A 19,421-nucleotide genomic window follows, 5' to 3' on the forward strand; every position below is an offset into this window, starting at 1 on the left:
GGGAGGTCTCCAGTCTCGAGTGTGTGTTGTAGGAGGGCAGCTGCATAGAGAGAGTGGCTCCCCTGTTGCAAAGCCTGGACAGGGAGATGCAGGGGAGTCACATGTTAAAAGAAGCACCGAGCTTGTTTGTTGTTTTAAGACTGCTTCCTAAAGAAGATTTTTAACCTCGTTTTTAAAGGATTGTTTTTTTCTTATTGTTTTAACCTCCACGTTTTCTTTTAATGGTTTATTTATTTATGGAGGAACTTGGAGCACTGCACTTTATTTATTGAACACTGTTTTGTTGACTGTTTTTAATAAAAGCACTTTGCACTTTTAACCATCCCCTTGCTCAGATGCTCAATTATTGCCTTCACTGACTAGCTCAATCGGTAACATTACCGACGGTGTTGGATTCAAGGGTTCCCAAACAGCAATGGGAGCGTGGAGCCAGAACCCGCATTGTCACAGGTACTCTCCTACCTGGTTATTTCTAGGGTCGTGTCCCGGGTTCTTCAGGGACATCATCCTGCCGGCTACGCCACTGTAACAAAAAGAGACTCGAGGCAGGGCAAGGTTTGGGGCAGCCACCCGTTTAATGCGGTTTCCTGGCTGCAGAAGCAATTGATTCATGTAGTCTAGTTTACACGATAGAGTCCAAAACAGAACTGCCTCCCACAGCAAAGGCGGGAGGCTTTATAGGACGTTGGGCGGAAGTGACGTCGTCCTCGGGGCCGGGACTGGAAGTGATGTCGTCCTCGGGGCCGGGGCCGGAAGTGATGTGTCCCGCTTCGAGGTGGTGGCTCCTGGTAGGATTTCCCGGGAAAGGCCTTTAGGGAACTTAGAAAGAGTGTCAGTGTACCCCGCCCCCCCCGGGCAGATGTAAAATCAGTCCTTTCTAAGCCCTTCAGCTGCGTCCTATGCACACGTGTGTGACAGTGGTAATGTACAGAACCAAAATTCGAAAAAAGTTGTCTCTGTCCAAATATTTATGGACCTAACTGTATATGGGTGGATACAATTCTAGTGCAAAAGTTTTGTGACACTGAAACTCCTTTATCTATTTGCTTATTTTTTTAAGAGGTTAACCATTACTGTGTAAAATTATGATATAGGTATTCAAAATTAATATCAATCAAATTAGCTTTTGATGAAAGGTGACATTGACTCGAGGGTGCCACTTTGCTATTCATAATATTTATGGATCATAAAAATGAGAAATATTTCAAAAGTGACAAATGGCTAAATACAAAACAAGACAGTTTGCTTTTTTTGCTACTTGGTTTGTTTTGTTATTTCTTATTTTCAAGGATATAAGAGTTGGAAACAGATGCACTATCATGTACTTATCATCTAGATGAACAAAATATATAAACGGACCCAAACTCTACTTCTGATAAATTCCTTATATTAACCATGATTGCTGCTCTCAATAAACTTAGTGAGGATATAAAATCCACACAAAACCAAGCCTTAGTTCCTAGTCTGATTCCTAATAATAAATATTATGGTCCACCAGAATTTCTTGATTGACTTGAAGCTAATACTCAAAAAAAAAAGCATGTGACTATAGATGTGGAAAAATGTACTGCACAATAAATTTATAGCAAACTAATTGGAATAAAATGTTATCAATAGAAGAGTTTGTCAGAAATGTACTTTATCATTTTACAAAATTCTCTCCTTTTCTGTGTTTGTACAGCTTCAAACAGAACAATCTCCATTGCTATATTCTTTCGTTTTTTCTTCATCGGTATCTCGCTAGGCTCAGTTCAGTGTGGCAGCTGGTCAGGGTGAACCTGAGGATATCAGAAGCTTCTGTAAAACAGTTTACAGACCAGAAAAGTTTCAGGTTAGGCAGCAGGTGTATCTTGCTGTACTAGATATACACCAAAGGGTTCCATCCTATAACCTGGCTACATGATATTTAGGCCCGTATGTTATTTGTAGGAGAGTTGGTCCCATTTTGTATACTGTGGTGCTTCCAGCTCATTTGAAGATTCAAGATACATTCCATGTCTCAAGACTCATGTATTCTATGTACATATAAGAGATTTTGTTACTTGTGAATAGTCAAACAACAAGTCATGCCATCTGCATGATTATTTAGTGATTAACTGATTATCTTTCTTATTCCTGTTCCATGTCATTGGGACTGAATTGAACTGAAAAAGCTACTTCACTTTGTGTCAGTCTTGTTTTTTCATAGTTTGCTGTCATGTTTTCAAACTTTATGTTTTCAGACACTGTTTTATTAAATGTGCATTTCATAAAGTGTTATTATGTTTAATAAATGTCTCTTAAATTATATATTAATTGGTAGTACACACTGTTAAATTGTCTGTTCTTATGTATATTTATGAAAATAGGTTTCAAACCTCGCCTGAAGACCCCTCTTTTTACTCACCCTATTGACATATTTACTGTTAATAATGTTCTTATTTCATCCTTCTCTAACCAAGTACAGTTTGAAACATTTTACATGTCAATTTTGAAACAATTTGGCTCCTATGTTTTAATAAAATATTATTACTTCAGCAGCCGCAGTTGTTTCAAATCAGCCAACACAACAGTCCATCTCTTAAGATTAGCAACAGGACCCAGTAAACTTTACATTTTTTATTTTTTTCATCCTGTGCATGTTCAGACCTGAACAAAGACAGCTTTAGCCCTGTCAAGAGCATGAAAATTGTGTTTAAAGAAGTCATGAAAATGATTATTTTGAAGAAAATTTCTGTAGAAATATTTTAGGTTGCCTCTGCTAAAAGGTTTTTTCCACACAAATCAAGGTAATGGATACTGTGTGAAAAGATTGTGTCTCACTGTCTGAGCCTTCATTGCCTACTGTGTGATGTGCTTTATCTGCAACAGGAATTAACAACTTAAAATAATAACAGCAAGAGATATTTTTAAAGACTCATTGTTTTTCTCCTTCATCTAATTCCTCATTGCCTTCTCTTGCTTATGCTCCCTATTACAGAGAATTTATTTATGTTAAATGATTAGTTTGATATTTTTCAGGTCCATGTTATTTCTTCAGAACCATCGTATACAGGTGCTGGTCATAAAATTAGAATATCACGACAAAGTTGATTTATTTCAGTAATTACATTCAAAAAGTGAAACTTGTATATTAGATTCATTCATTACACACAGACAGATGTATTTCAGATGTTTATTTCTTTTAATTTTGATGATTATAACTGACAACTAATGAAAGTCCCAAATTCAGTAATCTCGGAAAATTAGAATATAAATTAAGACCAATGCAAAAAAAGGATTTTTAGAAATGTTGGCCAACTGAAAGGTATGAACATGAAAAGTATGAGCATGTACAGCACTCAATATTTAGTTGGGGCTCCTTTGGCCTGGATTACTGCAGCAATGTGGCGTGGCATGGAGTCGATCAGTCTGTGGCACTGCTCAGGTGTTATGAAAGCCCATGTTGCTCTGATAGTGGCCTTCAGCTCTTCTGAATTGTTGGGTCTGGCGTATTGCATCTTCCTCTTCACAATACCCCATAGATTTTCTATGGGGTTAAGCTCAGGCGAGTTTGCTGGCCAATCAAGAACAGGGATACCATGGTCCTTAAACCAGGTACTGGTAGCTTTGGCACTGTGTGCAGGTGCCAGGTCCTGTTGGAAAATGAAATCTGCATCTCCATAAAGTTCGTCAGCAGCAGGAAGCATGAAGTGCTCTAAAACTTCCTGGTAGACGGCTGTGTTGACCTTGGACCTCAGAAAACACAATGGACCAACACCAGCAGATGACATGGCACCCCAAACCATCACTGACTGTGGAAACTTTACACTGGACCTCAAGCAACGTGGATTCTGTGCCTCTCCTCTCTTCCTCCAGACTCTGGGACCTTGATTTCCAAAGGAAATGCAAAATTTACTTTCATCAGAGAACATAACTTTGGACCACTCAGCAACAGTCCAGTCCTTTTTGTCTTTAGCCCAGGTGAGACGCTTCTGACGCCGTCTCTTGTTCAAGAGTGGCTTGACACAAGGAATGCGACAGCTGAAACCCATGTCTTGCATACGTCTGTGCCTGGTGGTTCTTGAAGCACTGACTCCAGCTGCAGTCCACTCTTTGTGAATCTCCCCCACAGTTTTGTTTCACAATCCTCTCCAGGGTGCGGTTATCCCTATTGCTTGTACACTTTTTTCTACCACATCTTGTCCTTCCCTTCACCTCTCTATTAATGTGCTTGGACACAGAGCTCTGTGAACAGCCAGCCTCTTTAGCAATGACCTTATGTGTCTTGCCCTCCTTGTGCAAGGTGTCAATGGTCGTCTTTTGGACAACTGTCAAGTCAGCAGTCTTCCCCATGATTGTGTAGCCTACAGAACTAGACTGAGAGACCATTTAAAGGCTTTTGCAGGTGTTTTGAGTTAATTAGCTGATTAGAGTGTGGCACCAGGTGTCTTCAATATTGAACCTTTTCGCAATATTCTAATTTTCCGAGATACTAAATTTGGGACTTTCATTAGTTGTCAGTTATAATCATCAAAATTAAAAAAAAATAAACATTTGAAATACCTCAGTCTGTGTGTAATGAATGAATCATGGAATTACTGAAATAAATCAACTTTGTCATGATATTCTAATTTTATGACCAGCACCTGTATATGCATTTGCCATGCAAAAATATGTTCTAAAGTTCAGCATTTTCAATACATTAAAAAAATACCTTGGCCTCACTGGTGGTGTATGATGGAGATTATGGGGCATGGAGCATCACTGGAAAAAAGAAAGCTTAAAAACTTACTGAGCATGTTAGTTTTACCAGCCAAGTAAGTCATCAAACATTGATGTATGTCTTCACGTTACACACACATTGTTAAATACTTTGAACATGTAATTTATAAACAAAAAAAGACCAGTAGGTTGAGATTCAGCCATTTTAAATTAAGACGATTTGTTCATGTTCCATCAGCTCTTATTATCCTCCAGGATAAACTTTCACTCCCCCAGGAGCATAGTTTCCTCTCGAAAGACCACATTATAGTAAAATTTTCCTGCCATGTGCTTTCTATCATGTTGATTTACTTACATATTTATGTGAGATGTCACTACTATTACACAAGCAAATAGAAAACACATCCTTACCTTGAGAAAATAGTGCCAGGAATGTATGCTAAAATGATTATTTCCAGTTCCCTTTTGTTGTCAGAAACAAAGACCGCATGTTAACTTATATCATAACTTCTACTTCTTCAAAGTGGATGTTTTCAGTAAGTTTTTAGGTTTTTATTTTCTGTTGGTGCTCCGTGCCCTGTTGCCTCCATTATAAAGCACCAGTCTCTGCAAGATATCTGAGCAGGTCTCTGCGAAGGAGTAATAAGAAAGTTTGTGGAGTGACACTAGAGGTTGAAAACATACTTTAGCAGCAATCTGTAGCCTGATCTACTTACATTTCCAGACACAGCATATAATTAACAAACCATGATGTATTATACCAAAAACTACAGCAAGGTCCAAAGAAGAAAAATTGAGGACTCATCTACAACTGCTTTATGAAGATAACCTCTGTTAATTGTAACTGTCCCATTTCAGTGATGTGTAGACTATAAATATTAGACTAAGATTTTTTAAAGACCACTGCCATTTATAAATGTGACCAGTTTATTTCATGCACATTGAAAATTTAAAAACTCAAACAAAGGACAATTAATAAACAGCTAATGACCGTAAGAGCTTGCCTTTGCACATGGTTACCCCAGATGAATATGTTTTGGTTGCTGCTGTAATTACCCATAGCATATTGGTAAGGACCTTCAGTCTAATTTACTAAACAGAGTATATGCCAACATTATCCTCTTGGTTTAAAAGATTTAGACTGAGTTTGTTCCTTCTTCTCTCAGTAAATGAATGACAAAGAGGAGGTTTTATCTATCTATCTATCTATCTATCTATCTATCTATCTATCTATCTATCTATCTATTTACTTATAAGTTTCAAAGTAAACTGTAAACTTTGCTTAATGCCTGGAATCAAGTAATTCTGTCTTTTTTTTTTTTTTTTTGTTCCTTTTTCAGGATTTCAGGTGGTCGTCTGTTGCCGTTGCTATTACACCAAATAGGCTTAGGATGTTACAGGTTTATAAAACATGCTATTTCACATTTCTATACAAATTACTTTAATACATTTCAATCATCTTGTACAGTGCATCTGGAAAGTATTCACAGCCATCACTTTTTCCACATTTTGTTAAATTACAGCCTTATTCCAAAATGGATTAAGTTCATTTTTTTCCTCAAAATTCTACACACAACACCCCATAATGACAATGTGAAAAGTTTACTTGAGGTTTTTGCCAATTTATTAAAAATAAAAAACTGAGAAAGCACATGTACATAAGTATTCACAGCCTTTGCCATGAAGCTCCAAATTGAGCTCAGGTGCATCCTGTTTCCCCTGATCATCCTTGAGATGTTTCTGCAGCTTAATTGGAGTCCACCTGTGGTAAATTCAGTTGATTGGACATGATTTGGAAAGGCACACACCTGTCTATAGAAGGTCCCACAGTTGACAGTTCATGTCAGAGCACAAACCAAGCATGAAGTCAAAGGAATTGTCTGTAGACCTCAGAGACAGGATTGTCTCGAGGCACAAATCTGGGGAAGGTTACAGAAAAATGTCTGCTGCTTTGAAGGTCCCAATGAGCACAGTGGCCTCCATAATCCGTAAGTGGAAGAAGTTTGAAACCACCAGGACTCTTCCTAGAGCTGGCCGGCCATCTAAACTGAACGATTGGGGGAGAAGGGCCTTAGTCAGGGAGGTGACCAAGAACCCAATGGTCACTCTGTCAGAGCTTCAGATGTCCTCTGTGGAGAGAGGAGAACCTTCCAGAAGGACAACCATCTCTGCAGCAATCCACCAATCAGGCCTGTATGGTAGAGTGGCCAGACGGAAGCCACTCCTTAGTAAAAGGCACATGGCAGCCCACCTGGAGTTTGCCAAAAGGCACCTGAAGGGCTCTCAGACCATGAGAAACAAAATTCTCTGGTCTGATGAGACAAAGATTGAACTCTTTGGTGTGAATGCCAGGCGTCACGTTTGGAGGAAACCAGGCACCGCTCATCACCAAGCCAATACCATCCCTACAGTGAAGCATGGTGGTGGCAGCATCATGCTGTGGGAATGTTTTTCAGCGGCAGGAACTGGGAGACTAGTCAGGATAAAGGGAAAGATGACTGCAGCAATGTACAGAGACATCCTGGATGAAAACCTGCTCCAGAGCGCTCTTGACCTCAGACTGGGACGACGGTTCATCTTTCAGCAGGACAACAACCCTAAGCACACTGCCAAGATATCAAAGGAGTGGCTTCAGGACAACTCTGTGAATGTCCTTGAGTGGCCCAAACTTGAATCCGATTGAACATCTCTGGAGAGATCTTAAAATGGCTGTGCACCGACGCTTCCCATCCAACCTGATGGAGCTTGAGAGGTGCTGCAAAGAGGAATGGGCAAAACTGGCCAAGGATAGGTGTGCCAAGCTTGTGGCATCATATTCAAAAAGACTTGAGGCTGTAATTGCTGCCAAAGGTGCATCGACAAAGTATTGAGCAAAGGCTGTGAATACTTATGTACATGTGATTTCTCAGTTTTTTATTTTTAATAAATTTGCAAAAACCTCAAGTAAACTTTTTTCACGTTGTCATTATGAGGTGTTGTGCGTAGAATTCTCAGGAAAAAAATGAATTTAATCCATTTTGGAATAAGGCTGTGACATAAAATGTGGAAAAAGTGATGCGCTGTGAATACTTTCCGGATGCACTGTAAATGTGTATATAAACGTGACTCACAACCCTGCCATGTTGCTGCTCTGGAACAATTATATATGCACTTAGCTAATTAAATTCATATTTATGTAATCTCAGCGATGCAGACCTTCATTGGCAGGTACAGCAGCCTTCTCCTTGATGCATCCAGCCACCTACCTCATTGAGGAGTTCTAGCACCTCTGTTCTGTGTTCTGGGGTTCTGGGAAAGGCATAAGGTGCTGGCGTCTGAGTCAGTAGGCACCATCACCTGGACTTGTAATGACATAATTGCTGTGGAAATGAATAGTACAGACCATATAAAACACTGAGAGTTCAACCAGTTACCTTACCAACAAACCAGTCATCATGCACAGCACGTAGCCGATGCTACTTTATCTCCAAAGAAATGAATCATGGCTTGATCCAGCCAAACAAGCCACAGCTTTTGACAGCCTAATCTTGGCATCACAGATGACTTGTGCATTAATGAAATGTCACTGCTCATAGTTAACAAAAGCAGTGTCATTCTTGTTAGGTAAATGTATTTGAATTTGAGTGCAGGAGTGGGGCAAGTGAGTGAGCTACGCAAACCTTATACAGAGAGTTCAACAGTCTGTCAAGGTTATGAGTGGTAACAGTTCCTTCTGCCTTTGTCTCTTTAATTTTGTATTTTTCTTTGATTGACATTACTTTATTTTTATAACGACATACCACCTTTGGACTATATATATATATATATATATATATATATATATATATGTGACTATTCCTTCTTTCAGTACTCAAATGACAGGCGTTTAGTCTCTTATTTAGTGATTGATCGCTTTTGTATCTTCTTCTCTTTTCGTATTATAGGAGGAATTGAAAGAGAGAGATCTGGTGAGTACACTTTAACATATGCTGTCTTTGCTATATATGCCATTACATTGGCATTGTGCTTGTTCTTTTGTTGCTTATTTTCATATTATCAGCATTAATATTTGACTATACAGTACTTTATTTTAATTTAGAATGTACTTCATGAATTAGTCTTTTGTTTAATAAATGTGGTTTAGAATAGGCATCTGCTGTTCAAATAAAATGCCCTTCTTAGGTCTGGTAAGCTGACTCCATTAAAAGTTACCATTAACAACAATTAATTCTTAAATTATTTTAGATGCACTTAGATGTGCCGGGGCTGTTTTTGAAAATAAAACAATACCAAACAAGCGAAATAAAACACAGACCTTTGCTAACAATACAAGAGCAGAGAGTTACGAAAGTTACAACAAATTACAATATGCAGCAATACCAATCTTTACAAGTGTTTAATGACTAACAGAAAATTTGCCAACATTTCTAATAGTAATTCCAGACTGTATTTGAGAGGAGCATATGTTCCCCAGAGAACACTGTAGGTTATTGTATGTTATACACAACTGCAAGACTACAAGCACACACACCTCAAATCAGTAGTTGAAGGACAGAACACTTAAATGTTAAAGGAACAATACTACTTACCCTTACTTAACCTCATGAAATAAAGAGTCAAAGAGGAAGCACAACATGAATGGTCTTTACTCCTACTTATCGCTGCTCCTCTCCATTGCCAGAACACTCCTGGTTGTCTTGTGCTCAACTCTTACTTCTGTCTTATTTAATAGTTAATCTATAGATATTTACATTTCAAAAGGGGCCTCGTTTGCCAGATAGGAGAAGTTCAAACGTACTGTGTGCATGGCTGAGTGGAATCCATGCAGATGTTGGTGGCTGTCCTTAGGCAGCGTGTGCTATAAATGTCATCTAGGGCTGGAAGCTGTACCTTGATAATCCTCTGCGCTCTCGACACAACCCACCATAGAGCTTACTGATCAGCTGCTGTAGAACTGTGATTCCACACTCAGATACAACTGGTTCAAATACTCTCACTGCACTGAGAATAACAACACTGAAGCAGCTGTGGTATTTGGAATAGCTTGGCCATTCTGTGCACCATTGTATTGTTACACGTTGATTACAAATAGGTGCCTTAAATTTATAAATGATATGCAGTTAATTTCAGTTTATTTTATAAAGCCTGTGTCTGGATGTGAACCTATAAAAGAAAGGGAAACTACATAGGAACAGCAGCACTGCTTTGATGCTGGTTGCCGCCAGTTTGCAAAACCGAGCAGAAACATGCATATGTAAGAGGGGTGCTTCCGTGAGAATTGAGCGGGGAAATTGGTGTGCGCAACATTTTTGTGTGTAAGCACCATTTGTGCATGAGGCCCCTGCCTGTCATTTTCAGAATAGGGTCAATGCCAACATTTTTTGTCCATGTTTGGTGCCCTAGGCAAACACCTCCTCTGGCAATATTTTACCGCTTTAAAGCCTGTAATGTGCACTCCAATTATGGCGAATTTACTAACCTGTGATAAAGAATAGGGAGAGCACACGCATTGAGCTGACGTCAGCTTCATACAGAAGAATCCCCCGCCCCTCTTCTTGCAAGAAGCAAGCAGCAAGCACACCTCGCAAATGGAGGGAGCACTTACTCCCCACAGATGGGCAATAGAAAACCGATCGGTGCCCATGCAATTCCAAAAATGCACTGGCATGATGTCGGGGCAGCATGGGCGCATGCAAAAACATATTTATTTTTTTTGCCGATACTCAAGATGCCGCCCCCACCACGATGCCGCCCTGGGCAACAGCCCATGTCGCCCATATCAAAAACCGCCACTGCTTACCAGTAATGGCTGGGTCTCTGTTCAAATAAATTGGTGTACCAAATCTTTTCCATTCAGACAGGTTTCTATAAATGCCATAACGCAAGCATCAATTTTTTCAGTAAACCTCAGTTCCCTCCTCTTTCCTCACTTTATTGTTTTTTTCTTGGTTATGCCACTATTGTAACAAGTTACTGTATTAATAATAAGTGTTAAGAGTCACCAAGATATCAGGTGGTACATACATATGTTCAGGTGAGTTCCAATGGAACAGATACTCTCTGCTATTGGTAATTTGTGCAGGCTGATTAGGAGGTGTAGCATAAAGGTCCCAAGTTAGATGAAAGTAAATCCAAATGATAAAGATAAGAATATACATCCTGAATTAGTTTATTTTGCTGCAGCATTGCTAACTATCAGAAAAGACAGGAAAGGGTAGACAGATATAAAAGAAAAAGAAAGAAAGAAACCTATTAGAAAAGATTTAACAAAACACAGAGTGCGACAATAGTTAGATCTCTTGTGAGTTAGAGCCAAAAACACTCATGTGCCTCTGCTGCTGGCCAGATTTCACGTCCGTTTCTCTGAGAAACTGTATACTGTAGTCATGATTGGAGATTGCACCATTATGATCTGGGGTGTTTATTTGTTGTTTTTCCGACCTCTTTTCTGTGTTTCTTGACTTTCTGTTCATCCCATTATTATTTCTTATTCATGAGGAATCCATTTAATTTGTTTATTCATTCAATGAAGTGTATTTAGAAATGTTACAATTAGTAAAGTTTTAATGCAATTTCTTTATTGTTTACTTGGGGTATTGGTGTTTGTTTATGGTTGCCATGGTTTTTCTATGAAAACATGACTCACAGTGCTCTTGTGTGATGCCATCTATGCAACAGTTTGAAAGGTCAGCGCCATTTAACTATCCAAGAGACAACTCTGGTATTAGTCTTTCTGATTTGATTCTTAGACTATAATTTTTGGTTAGTGTGTTGAGATTAGATGAAACATAACATGGCTGCTGCCCCAGATGTCCATCTTTTGGTGGCTGTTGCAATTACCCATAGCCTATTGGGAAGGGCCTTCACTCAAACTCACTGAACAGAGTACTGTATGTGCCAACCTCATCCTCAGGGGTAAACAGATTTAAACTGAACTTATTCCTTCTTCTCTCTGTAAGTAAATGAGAGATAGAGAGATAGTTCTTGAATTACAATTTTGATCACTAGATAAAGGCACTAGATAAAGGTGACTCTTATTTACACAACTAAATTATAACATTCTTTTTTCTTTATTTTTAAATATTTTCATAAGGATTTTTTTATTTTTTAATTAAAAATTTTTAAAGCTATGGTTTAATAAATTTGAGAAAAATGTAAAATTATTTCTGTTAATTTCAGCCTGCAATAGAAATTAAAAAGGTTGTGTAAACAATATGCTAAAAGCTACAGTTTCCCTTTGACAACAAACAACACATTAAAATGTGGAAGATTTATTTGGACAAATAACCTTTATTTTGAGAGACCTTTTGTACATTTTCCATTCATTGTGGGATATGACAGATCTTGTAAACAATCTATTTTTAGGATTAAAGGTTAGAAAATACTTGCATGGTGAAATATTCTGGTCCATGTGAGGAGTTAGTGAACTGTGTTCAAAATTGGGGCATTTGTAATATTTGCTTAGTTAATTCTTCATAAACAAAAACACTACATTTTAGGATATAATTGAAAATAACAGTGATGATAGATTGTAATAACACATATTAGTAGAGGATAAAAATATTTTCTTATGAGAGTATTTTACAATAGTTAAACTCTGAGCCCAAATAGTCTTGTGTATACTGATGATGTAATACTTTTAGTTTTGATCCTGGTCATGTACTTAGTTGCCCAAAGCTTCAGGGAAACTAAAGTGCCTGCTCTATATGAGGGTTTGTTGGGTGGACACATGCAATCAAACTGTTCATTTTATTACAGACTAGCAAAATACCTACGCTTCGCAGCGGCGAAGTACTGCCTTAAAATTTTTATTAAGAAGAAAATTAAACCTTTTTAAACTGAGGGAAAATATACCAATAACTATCTGTTAAGGATCTCTTTGTATACCACATTGTGAGTTCGGCCCTCCAATTGTAATATGACCAAGCTGTGCGCTGAGTTACTCTTCAGCATGCAACGTACAATTGGCCATGTGAACAGTAATCTTGTTTCAAATCTCACAGCTTGGATTGCTGCTGTCATAATCGGTTTGAGTTTCATGGTTTGTTTCAATTACGTTAGTATTTGCAGGACTTGTGTTGAAGTGACATTCGGCATCTGTCAAGCGTTGTAAGTATACAACTGGTTACATCGATAACTTCACATCCAGCTTTTGAGAGTTTAAACATTCATAAACATCAAAGTGTCCACTACTGAAATCGTCACCTGTCAATCTAAGATGTTTAAGAGGCATTGGCAGTTCTCTAAAGGTGTAAAATATTTGGCCATTTCGGTACACTTGAAAGCGACAACCGAACAATTCAGCGGCAGCCATCAACTCACATGCAGATCCATAGGTGAAGGGCTTAAGCATTTCACTCTTCTAGTGCTCCTGTGTAGTATAATTATCTCCTGTACCGTCATCAGTCCACACCTTGAACCTGTCCTAGTCATTCAATACATAAGACACAATGTTCCTCCAGATATCAAGAGTGAGCCTGATATGGCCGTGCAATATGTAACAAAGAGAATGGAAAAGATAGGTGCCATCTCCGGGCATGGAAGCCACTCGGTAAGTGACAGTTCTTTGATCGATGGTGATCACCTCGATAGACATGTTAATGGGGGGTACGGTTGGAATGATAAAGAAAATGGGTACATGAACAATGTAAAGTAAGTCTAAAATACCTAAACAATAACTATAATTGTAAGAAATGAACAATAAAACAGCGGAGAAGCCGTGAATTAAATAAAAAGGCAGTAGTTATCAGCAGGAAGAAATGAATCCCGTGGTGAAGCAAGGAAGGGAATGTAGAGACTGGAGCGACAGACGGCCTAATATAGGCAGGCAGCCAACAACGTCAGATCTTCCTAAAGCTCAAGCAGTAAAGGTGGTTAGTTGCCTTAAAGGGCAAAGGCAATCCAAGACCAACAGAAATCCAAATAGAATTCAAAAAACAGAGTGAGGGTTCCAAAATCCAGAAAATTAATAAAAGTACATAATAATCACAGAGAAATTACCACCACCACCACAAGCATATTTAATGGACTAGAAGAGACTGTGAGATTTCTCCGCCATTATACAGTTGTTTGCAGTCTCTTACGGTGATGGGCAAGTGGTTCTGCCTTTTCTGCCTTTAGTGACTAAAGACATGTTAACATAAAACGACAAAGTAAATAGAGGACACCCAATATATTATTTGACAGCACTCAATCAAATATGCAGAGACATCTTTTCAGACTCTAGTTCAAAACAGAAGTGAAGGAAGTTGGTGACCATCTTGATTATATAGGTCTTGAACATGATGGGAAGGGTTCAGGAGGACGAACAACAGTAGTGACAGCACTGGAGTGGTGGTTAGGCTTCTGTTCTACAGAGGAAGAAATAGAGAAGCCTTTAGACCACAGTGCCTACTACAGTCGCCTGAGTCACTAAGCTGTCTCCCCTGCGGCATTGGTGTGGAGGGAAGCCTGAAGGTTGAAGAACCATCTAGTGACAAATGAGTTTGACTCTTTGTTTACTGACATCCACTGGAGCAGTGCATGATCGGTGACAAGAGTAAACACATGGCACTGAAGATAATACCTCAGCTAGTTAATAGCCTATTTGATTGCCAGAGATTCGTTTTCAACTGCTGCATACCTGGTGTCCCAGTCCAACAATTTCCTGCTCAGGAACATGATGTTGTGTTCAACACCATATATGCTTTGGTTCAGCACAGCACCGAGACCTGTGTCGGTAGCTTCAGTATGGAGAATGAAAGGAAAAGAAAAGTTAGGTGCCCTTAAGACTGGTGTTTGATGTGAGGGCCTGTGTCAAGTCTGAACTGCAGTGTCTGTTTTTTCATCCCACACCACTTTGTTGGGTACCCACTTTTTTGTCAGATTAGTCAATGGGCCACTCTCTTGGAGAAACAGGGAAAGAACCGGTGGTAGTACCCACTGACCCCAGAAAGCCTGGACTTGCCACTTGATTTTCAGACGAGGCCATTTCACAAAGGCATCAACACAGTAGCTATACTGTACCCCACCCACCAGTTAGCCCAAATACTTAGTCTCTGTTAGTCCAAAGAAGCACTTCTTTGGGTTTATCTGGAGCCCGGCATTACTTAGTGTCAGGAGCCTAGCTTGAATATGCTGTATGTGCTTCTTCCATGTGTCGGAATAGGTGACAATGTCATCCTAGTGGGATACACTATAGGCATTGTGGGGCCATAGTATTCTGTCCATCAAATGCTGGAAGGTCACTGGTGACCCATGCAACCCAAAAGGGAGGACATGATACTGCCAGTGTCCACTAGAGGTGCAAAATGTGTTTTTTTCCTTGGCAGAGTCAATTAAAGTAACTTTTTGAACTCAAGGGTGGTCAGATACTAAGCTTTACCAAACCAATCAAGGGCTTGTCCAGTTGTGGCATTGGATAAGCATAAAAGTGAGATATTTGATTAAGCTGATGGAAGTCACTGCAAAAGTGTCAACTTCCATTGGGGTTTAGGAATCAGCATGATAGGGCTGGCCCAGGGATTAAAACTTTCTGTACATTTTGCCTGCAGGAGTCTTCTCAGGCGATAAGCCCGGGATCCATTATGACGCAGTCATACGCAATCAGGGACAAGATAGCTGGTTCAAGCTGTTATTGTTGCTTGGCCGTCAAATTTGGGCCGAAATTAAGGAATATTCATTGAGAAAAGAAAAAAACAGAGCTGAGTGGAGTAGTGGTCGGGTTCTCTTGCCATCCATAATTTCATCATGTTTACAAGATTCATCCGGGCAATGATTTGGCTGTTTCACCAAATAATTGATCAGCCCTTTTCTCTCCTTAATTTCGCCAATGTATTAAAAGTTTTGAATGTGAGGTAAGAATGAACACCTTGACATAATCTCCAGGCTGAAATTCACAGATGCTTATGCCACAGTTGAATCAGTGGGCTTGAACCGATTGCACATGTTCATAATTTCTCTTTTAATATGGGTCTAATTTTATCAAATTTCTTGTGTAACTGCACAATATATTTAAAATTATTAGTGGCTGGGATGGCGTTTTTTTTCCCATGTCCTTTTAAAAGATGTCCAATAATCCCCAGTGTTGTTGCCCATACAACAATTTAAAGGGGGAAAAGCCCCTGGAGGCTTTGGGGACTTCATGGTATGCAAATAAGATGTGGGGAAGTAAACAGTCTCAGTTCCTTCCATCCTGTCTAGCCACATTGCGTAGCATTTGCTTGAGTATTTGGTTGAACTGCTGTGCTAAACCATCAGTTTGAGGATGTTACAAAAAGGGAGGAAGAGAGAAGTCATTAGAAAACAGAGCCAACCCCTGGTTCGGCTGATTATTACTATTGCCACACCCCTAAGCTATCCCCAATGTGCACACATGTGAAAATAGATAAATAGAAACTAAACTACCGACAATGTGAACATAAATAAAAGAATTGAAAATAGACAAAAAAGAAATAAACACTGCATTAGAACCCCAGCCAGGGGAGGAACCCAAGATAAAATATTGAATTACTTAAGAAAAAAATGACCAGTTCAGTCAGCTATTCCAAAACTTATTCTAGGCATCCTGTTGTTGCAATCTCACAGTCCCGTAATTTACTGGCAGAAAAAGTACATTAGATGGTGTGCATATTGTTAAAGTGAAGTTTTTTTGCAAGGTGTCACAAACTACACCTGCAGAATAAGAAAATATTTTTAGAAGTCTTTAACTAAAAGATATCTTGAAACTTCCCCCACATTATATTATCAGGAGCACAGTAGGATTACTGTTAACAATAATTATCATTTCCCCGATACTATCCTTATTCAGTCAAGTCAAAAAATCCACAGTTTTCACTAAACCAGACCGTCATAGTGCATATAATTTAATCGGAAACAGGAAGAGAGATTAATGGAAAGCTGCTTTTAATACTACCACCAGAAATTACAATCATAAAGTGATTGCCTACATTTTGGCAAATGCACCAAAGGTATTTCCAGCCTTTAATACTAACATCTTCTGTGATGTGTTGGGTATTTATGTACTGACTTGCCTGTCAGCTCTATCCTTAACATCCTTCTCCCAGTATACCCAGCATCTCTCCTCTGCACATGTCCAAAACAAAGCAATCTCGCCTTTCTGACTTTGTCCAACCTGAGCTGACCCTCAGCTGTCCTCATTTCTAATCCTGTCCATCTTCATCACACCCAATACAAATCTTAACATCTTTAACTCTGTCACCTCAAGCTCTGTCTCCTGCTTTCTGGGCAGTGCCACCATCTCTAGCCCATATAAAAAAGCTGGTCTCACTACCATCCTGTAGACCTTCCCTTTCACTCTTGCTGATACTCATCTGTTACAAATTACTCCTGACACCCTTCTCCACCCATTCCACACTGCCTGCACTCTTTTTCGCCTCTCTTCCATAATCCCTATTACTCTGTACTGTTGATCCCAGGTATTTAAACTCATCCAGCTTCACCAACTCTACTCCCTGAATCTTCACCATTCCACTGACCTCCCTCTCATTTACACACATGTATTCTGTCTTGTTCCTATTGACCTTCGTTCTTCTCCTCTCTAGAGCATATCTCCACCTCTCCAGTGTCTCCTCGACCTGCTCCCTACTCTCACTGCAGATCACAATGTCATCAGCAAACATCATAGTCCACAGAGACTCCTGTCTAATCTCGTCTGTCAACCTCTCCATCACCACTGCAAATGAAAAAGGGCTCAGAGCCGATCCCTGATGTAATCCCATCTCCACCTTGAATGCATCAGTCACTCCTACCGCAGACATCACCACGGTCACACTTCCTTCGTACATAACTTGTACAACTCTTACGTACTTCTCTGCCACTCCCGACTTCCTCATACAATACCATAGCACCTCTCGAGGCACCCTGTCATATGCTTTCTCCAGGTCCACAAAGACGCAATGCATTTCCTTCTGGCCTTCTCTATACTTCTCCATCAACACCCTCAGAGCAAACATCGCATCTGTGGTTCTCTTTCTTGGCATGAAACCATACTGCTGTTCACTAATCATCACCTCCCTTAATAACTTAGCTTCTTCTACTCTTTCCCATTTCATGCTGTGGCTCATCAATTTTTCATCAATTTTTTTTTTTAAATTAATAAAATTTAAAAAAAAAAAAAAAATATTCCCCTGTAGGTACTACAGTTCTGCACATCCCCTTTATTCATAAAAATCATTACCAGTACACTTCTTCTCCACTCCTCTGACATCCTCTCACTTTCCAAGATTCCATTAAACAATCTGGTTAAAGTCTCCAGTGCCATCTCTCCTAAACACCTCCATGCTTCCACAGGTATGTCATCTAGACCAACGGCCTTTCAATTCTTCATCCTCTTCATGGCTGTCCTTACTTCCTCCTTGCTAATCCGTTGCACTTCTTGATTCAATATTTTCACATCATCCAACCTTTTCTCTTCTTCATTCTCTTCATTCATCAAATTCTCAAAGTACTCTTTCCATCTGCTTAACACACTCTCCCTCACTTGTGAGTAAGTTTCCTTCTTTGGCCTTTTTCACCCTAACCTGGTGCACATCTTTCCCAACTTGGTCCTCACAGTATACGTGTTTTCTTTAGCCTTCACCACCTGTCTTTCACCTTGCGTCTTATCTCCTTGTACTCTTGTCTACTTTCTGCATCTCTCTGAAGATCCCACTTCTTTTTCACCATCCTCTTCCTCTGTATACTCTCCTGTACTTCTCCATTCCATCATCAGGTTTCTTTTTCCTCCTTCCTCTGTCCAGATGTTATGCCAAACACTCTTCTTGCTGTCACCCCTACTACTTCTGCTATAGTTGCCCAGCTGTCTGGTAACTCTTCACTGCCACCCAGTGCTTGCCTTACCTCCTCCGTAAACACATCCTTGCAGTCTTCTTTTTTCAACTTCCACCATTTGCTCCTTCGCTCTGCGCTCACTCTCCTCCTCTTCTTGATTTCCAACTTCATCCTACAGACAACAATCCTATAATGCCCAACTAAACTTTACTCTGCAACCATTTTGCAGCCATGTCCATCCTTTTCACAAAATCCAATATCATCTGACCTTCTAAATTCCTCTCCTTGACACCATACGTACCCATCACCTCCTCATCTTCTCTGTTCCCTTCACTAACATTTCCATTGAAATCCACTCCAATCACCACTTTCTGTCCCTTAGGTACACTGTCCAATCTCAATCCAATCCATCTCACTCCAGAAATCTTCTTTCTCATTAATCTCACACCCAACGTGCGTGTTGTGGACACTGAAGTCAGAAAGCAATGGGATACAAACACCAATTTAAAATAAAAAGCAATTTCTTTATTCTTGGTGAGTTAAAGAGACTGCTGCCCCCAAGCTCAATACCACTGACTGGTCAGAACAGACAGACTATCTAAAAGAAAAAAATCCTGTCTTTTTATTACCTAGCTTGTTCATTAGCCAAAGAGAAAAAACATGGCAGTTCATTTCAATGTCATACATAGATTGCTGTAAGTTGTGGTTACATCCTGATTTATTACATACATGAGTGTACAGAGTTTCTTACCAAAATAAAGAGTTATCAGGCACTCACATTCCTAAGGAATACGCCCTTATCAGCACACACAAACAAGGCCAGTTTAAAGCAGTTTCTTATAGTTCAGTACATTAGTTATAAAGATATTACATTCTTATAGCTTTAATATCTTCATTAGATTATATTTGTTTAGTTAGGGACATGTTTCTTATAGTTTTAAGCAAGAATTCAGAAACTATCACATTGATTTATAATATCACAAGGTGTT

General features: G+C 39.4%; 1 protein-coding gene across 5 annotated transcripts in view; it reads left to right on the top strand.

Annotated features, from left to right (window-relative positions):
• The window catches only part of LOC120536903, a 405,177-nt gene that overhangs the window by 101,600 nt on the left and 284,156 nt on the right, over positions 1–19,421 (top strand). For all 5 annotated transcript variants that reach the window (XM_039765454.1, XM_039765455.1, XM_039765456.1 and 2 more), the window contains exon 5: positions 8,607–8,630. In XM_039765454.1, coding sequence (XP_039621388.1) covers positions 8,607–8,630 — 24 coding nt within the window. The remainder of the gene's footprint in view (positions 1–8,606; positions 8,631–19,421) is intronic.

The sequence above is a fragment of the Polypterus senegalus genome, chromosome 10 (genome assembly GCF_016835505.1).
Source record: "Polypterus senegalus isolate Bchr_013 chromosome 10, ASM1683550v1, whole genome shotgun sequence".
Taxonomy (NCBI): Eukaryota; Metazoa; Chordata; class Cladistia; order Polypteriformes; family Polypteridae; genus Polypterus; species Polypterus senegalus.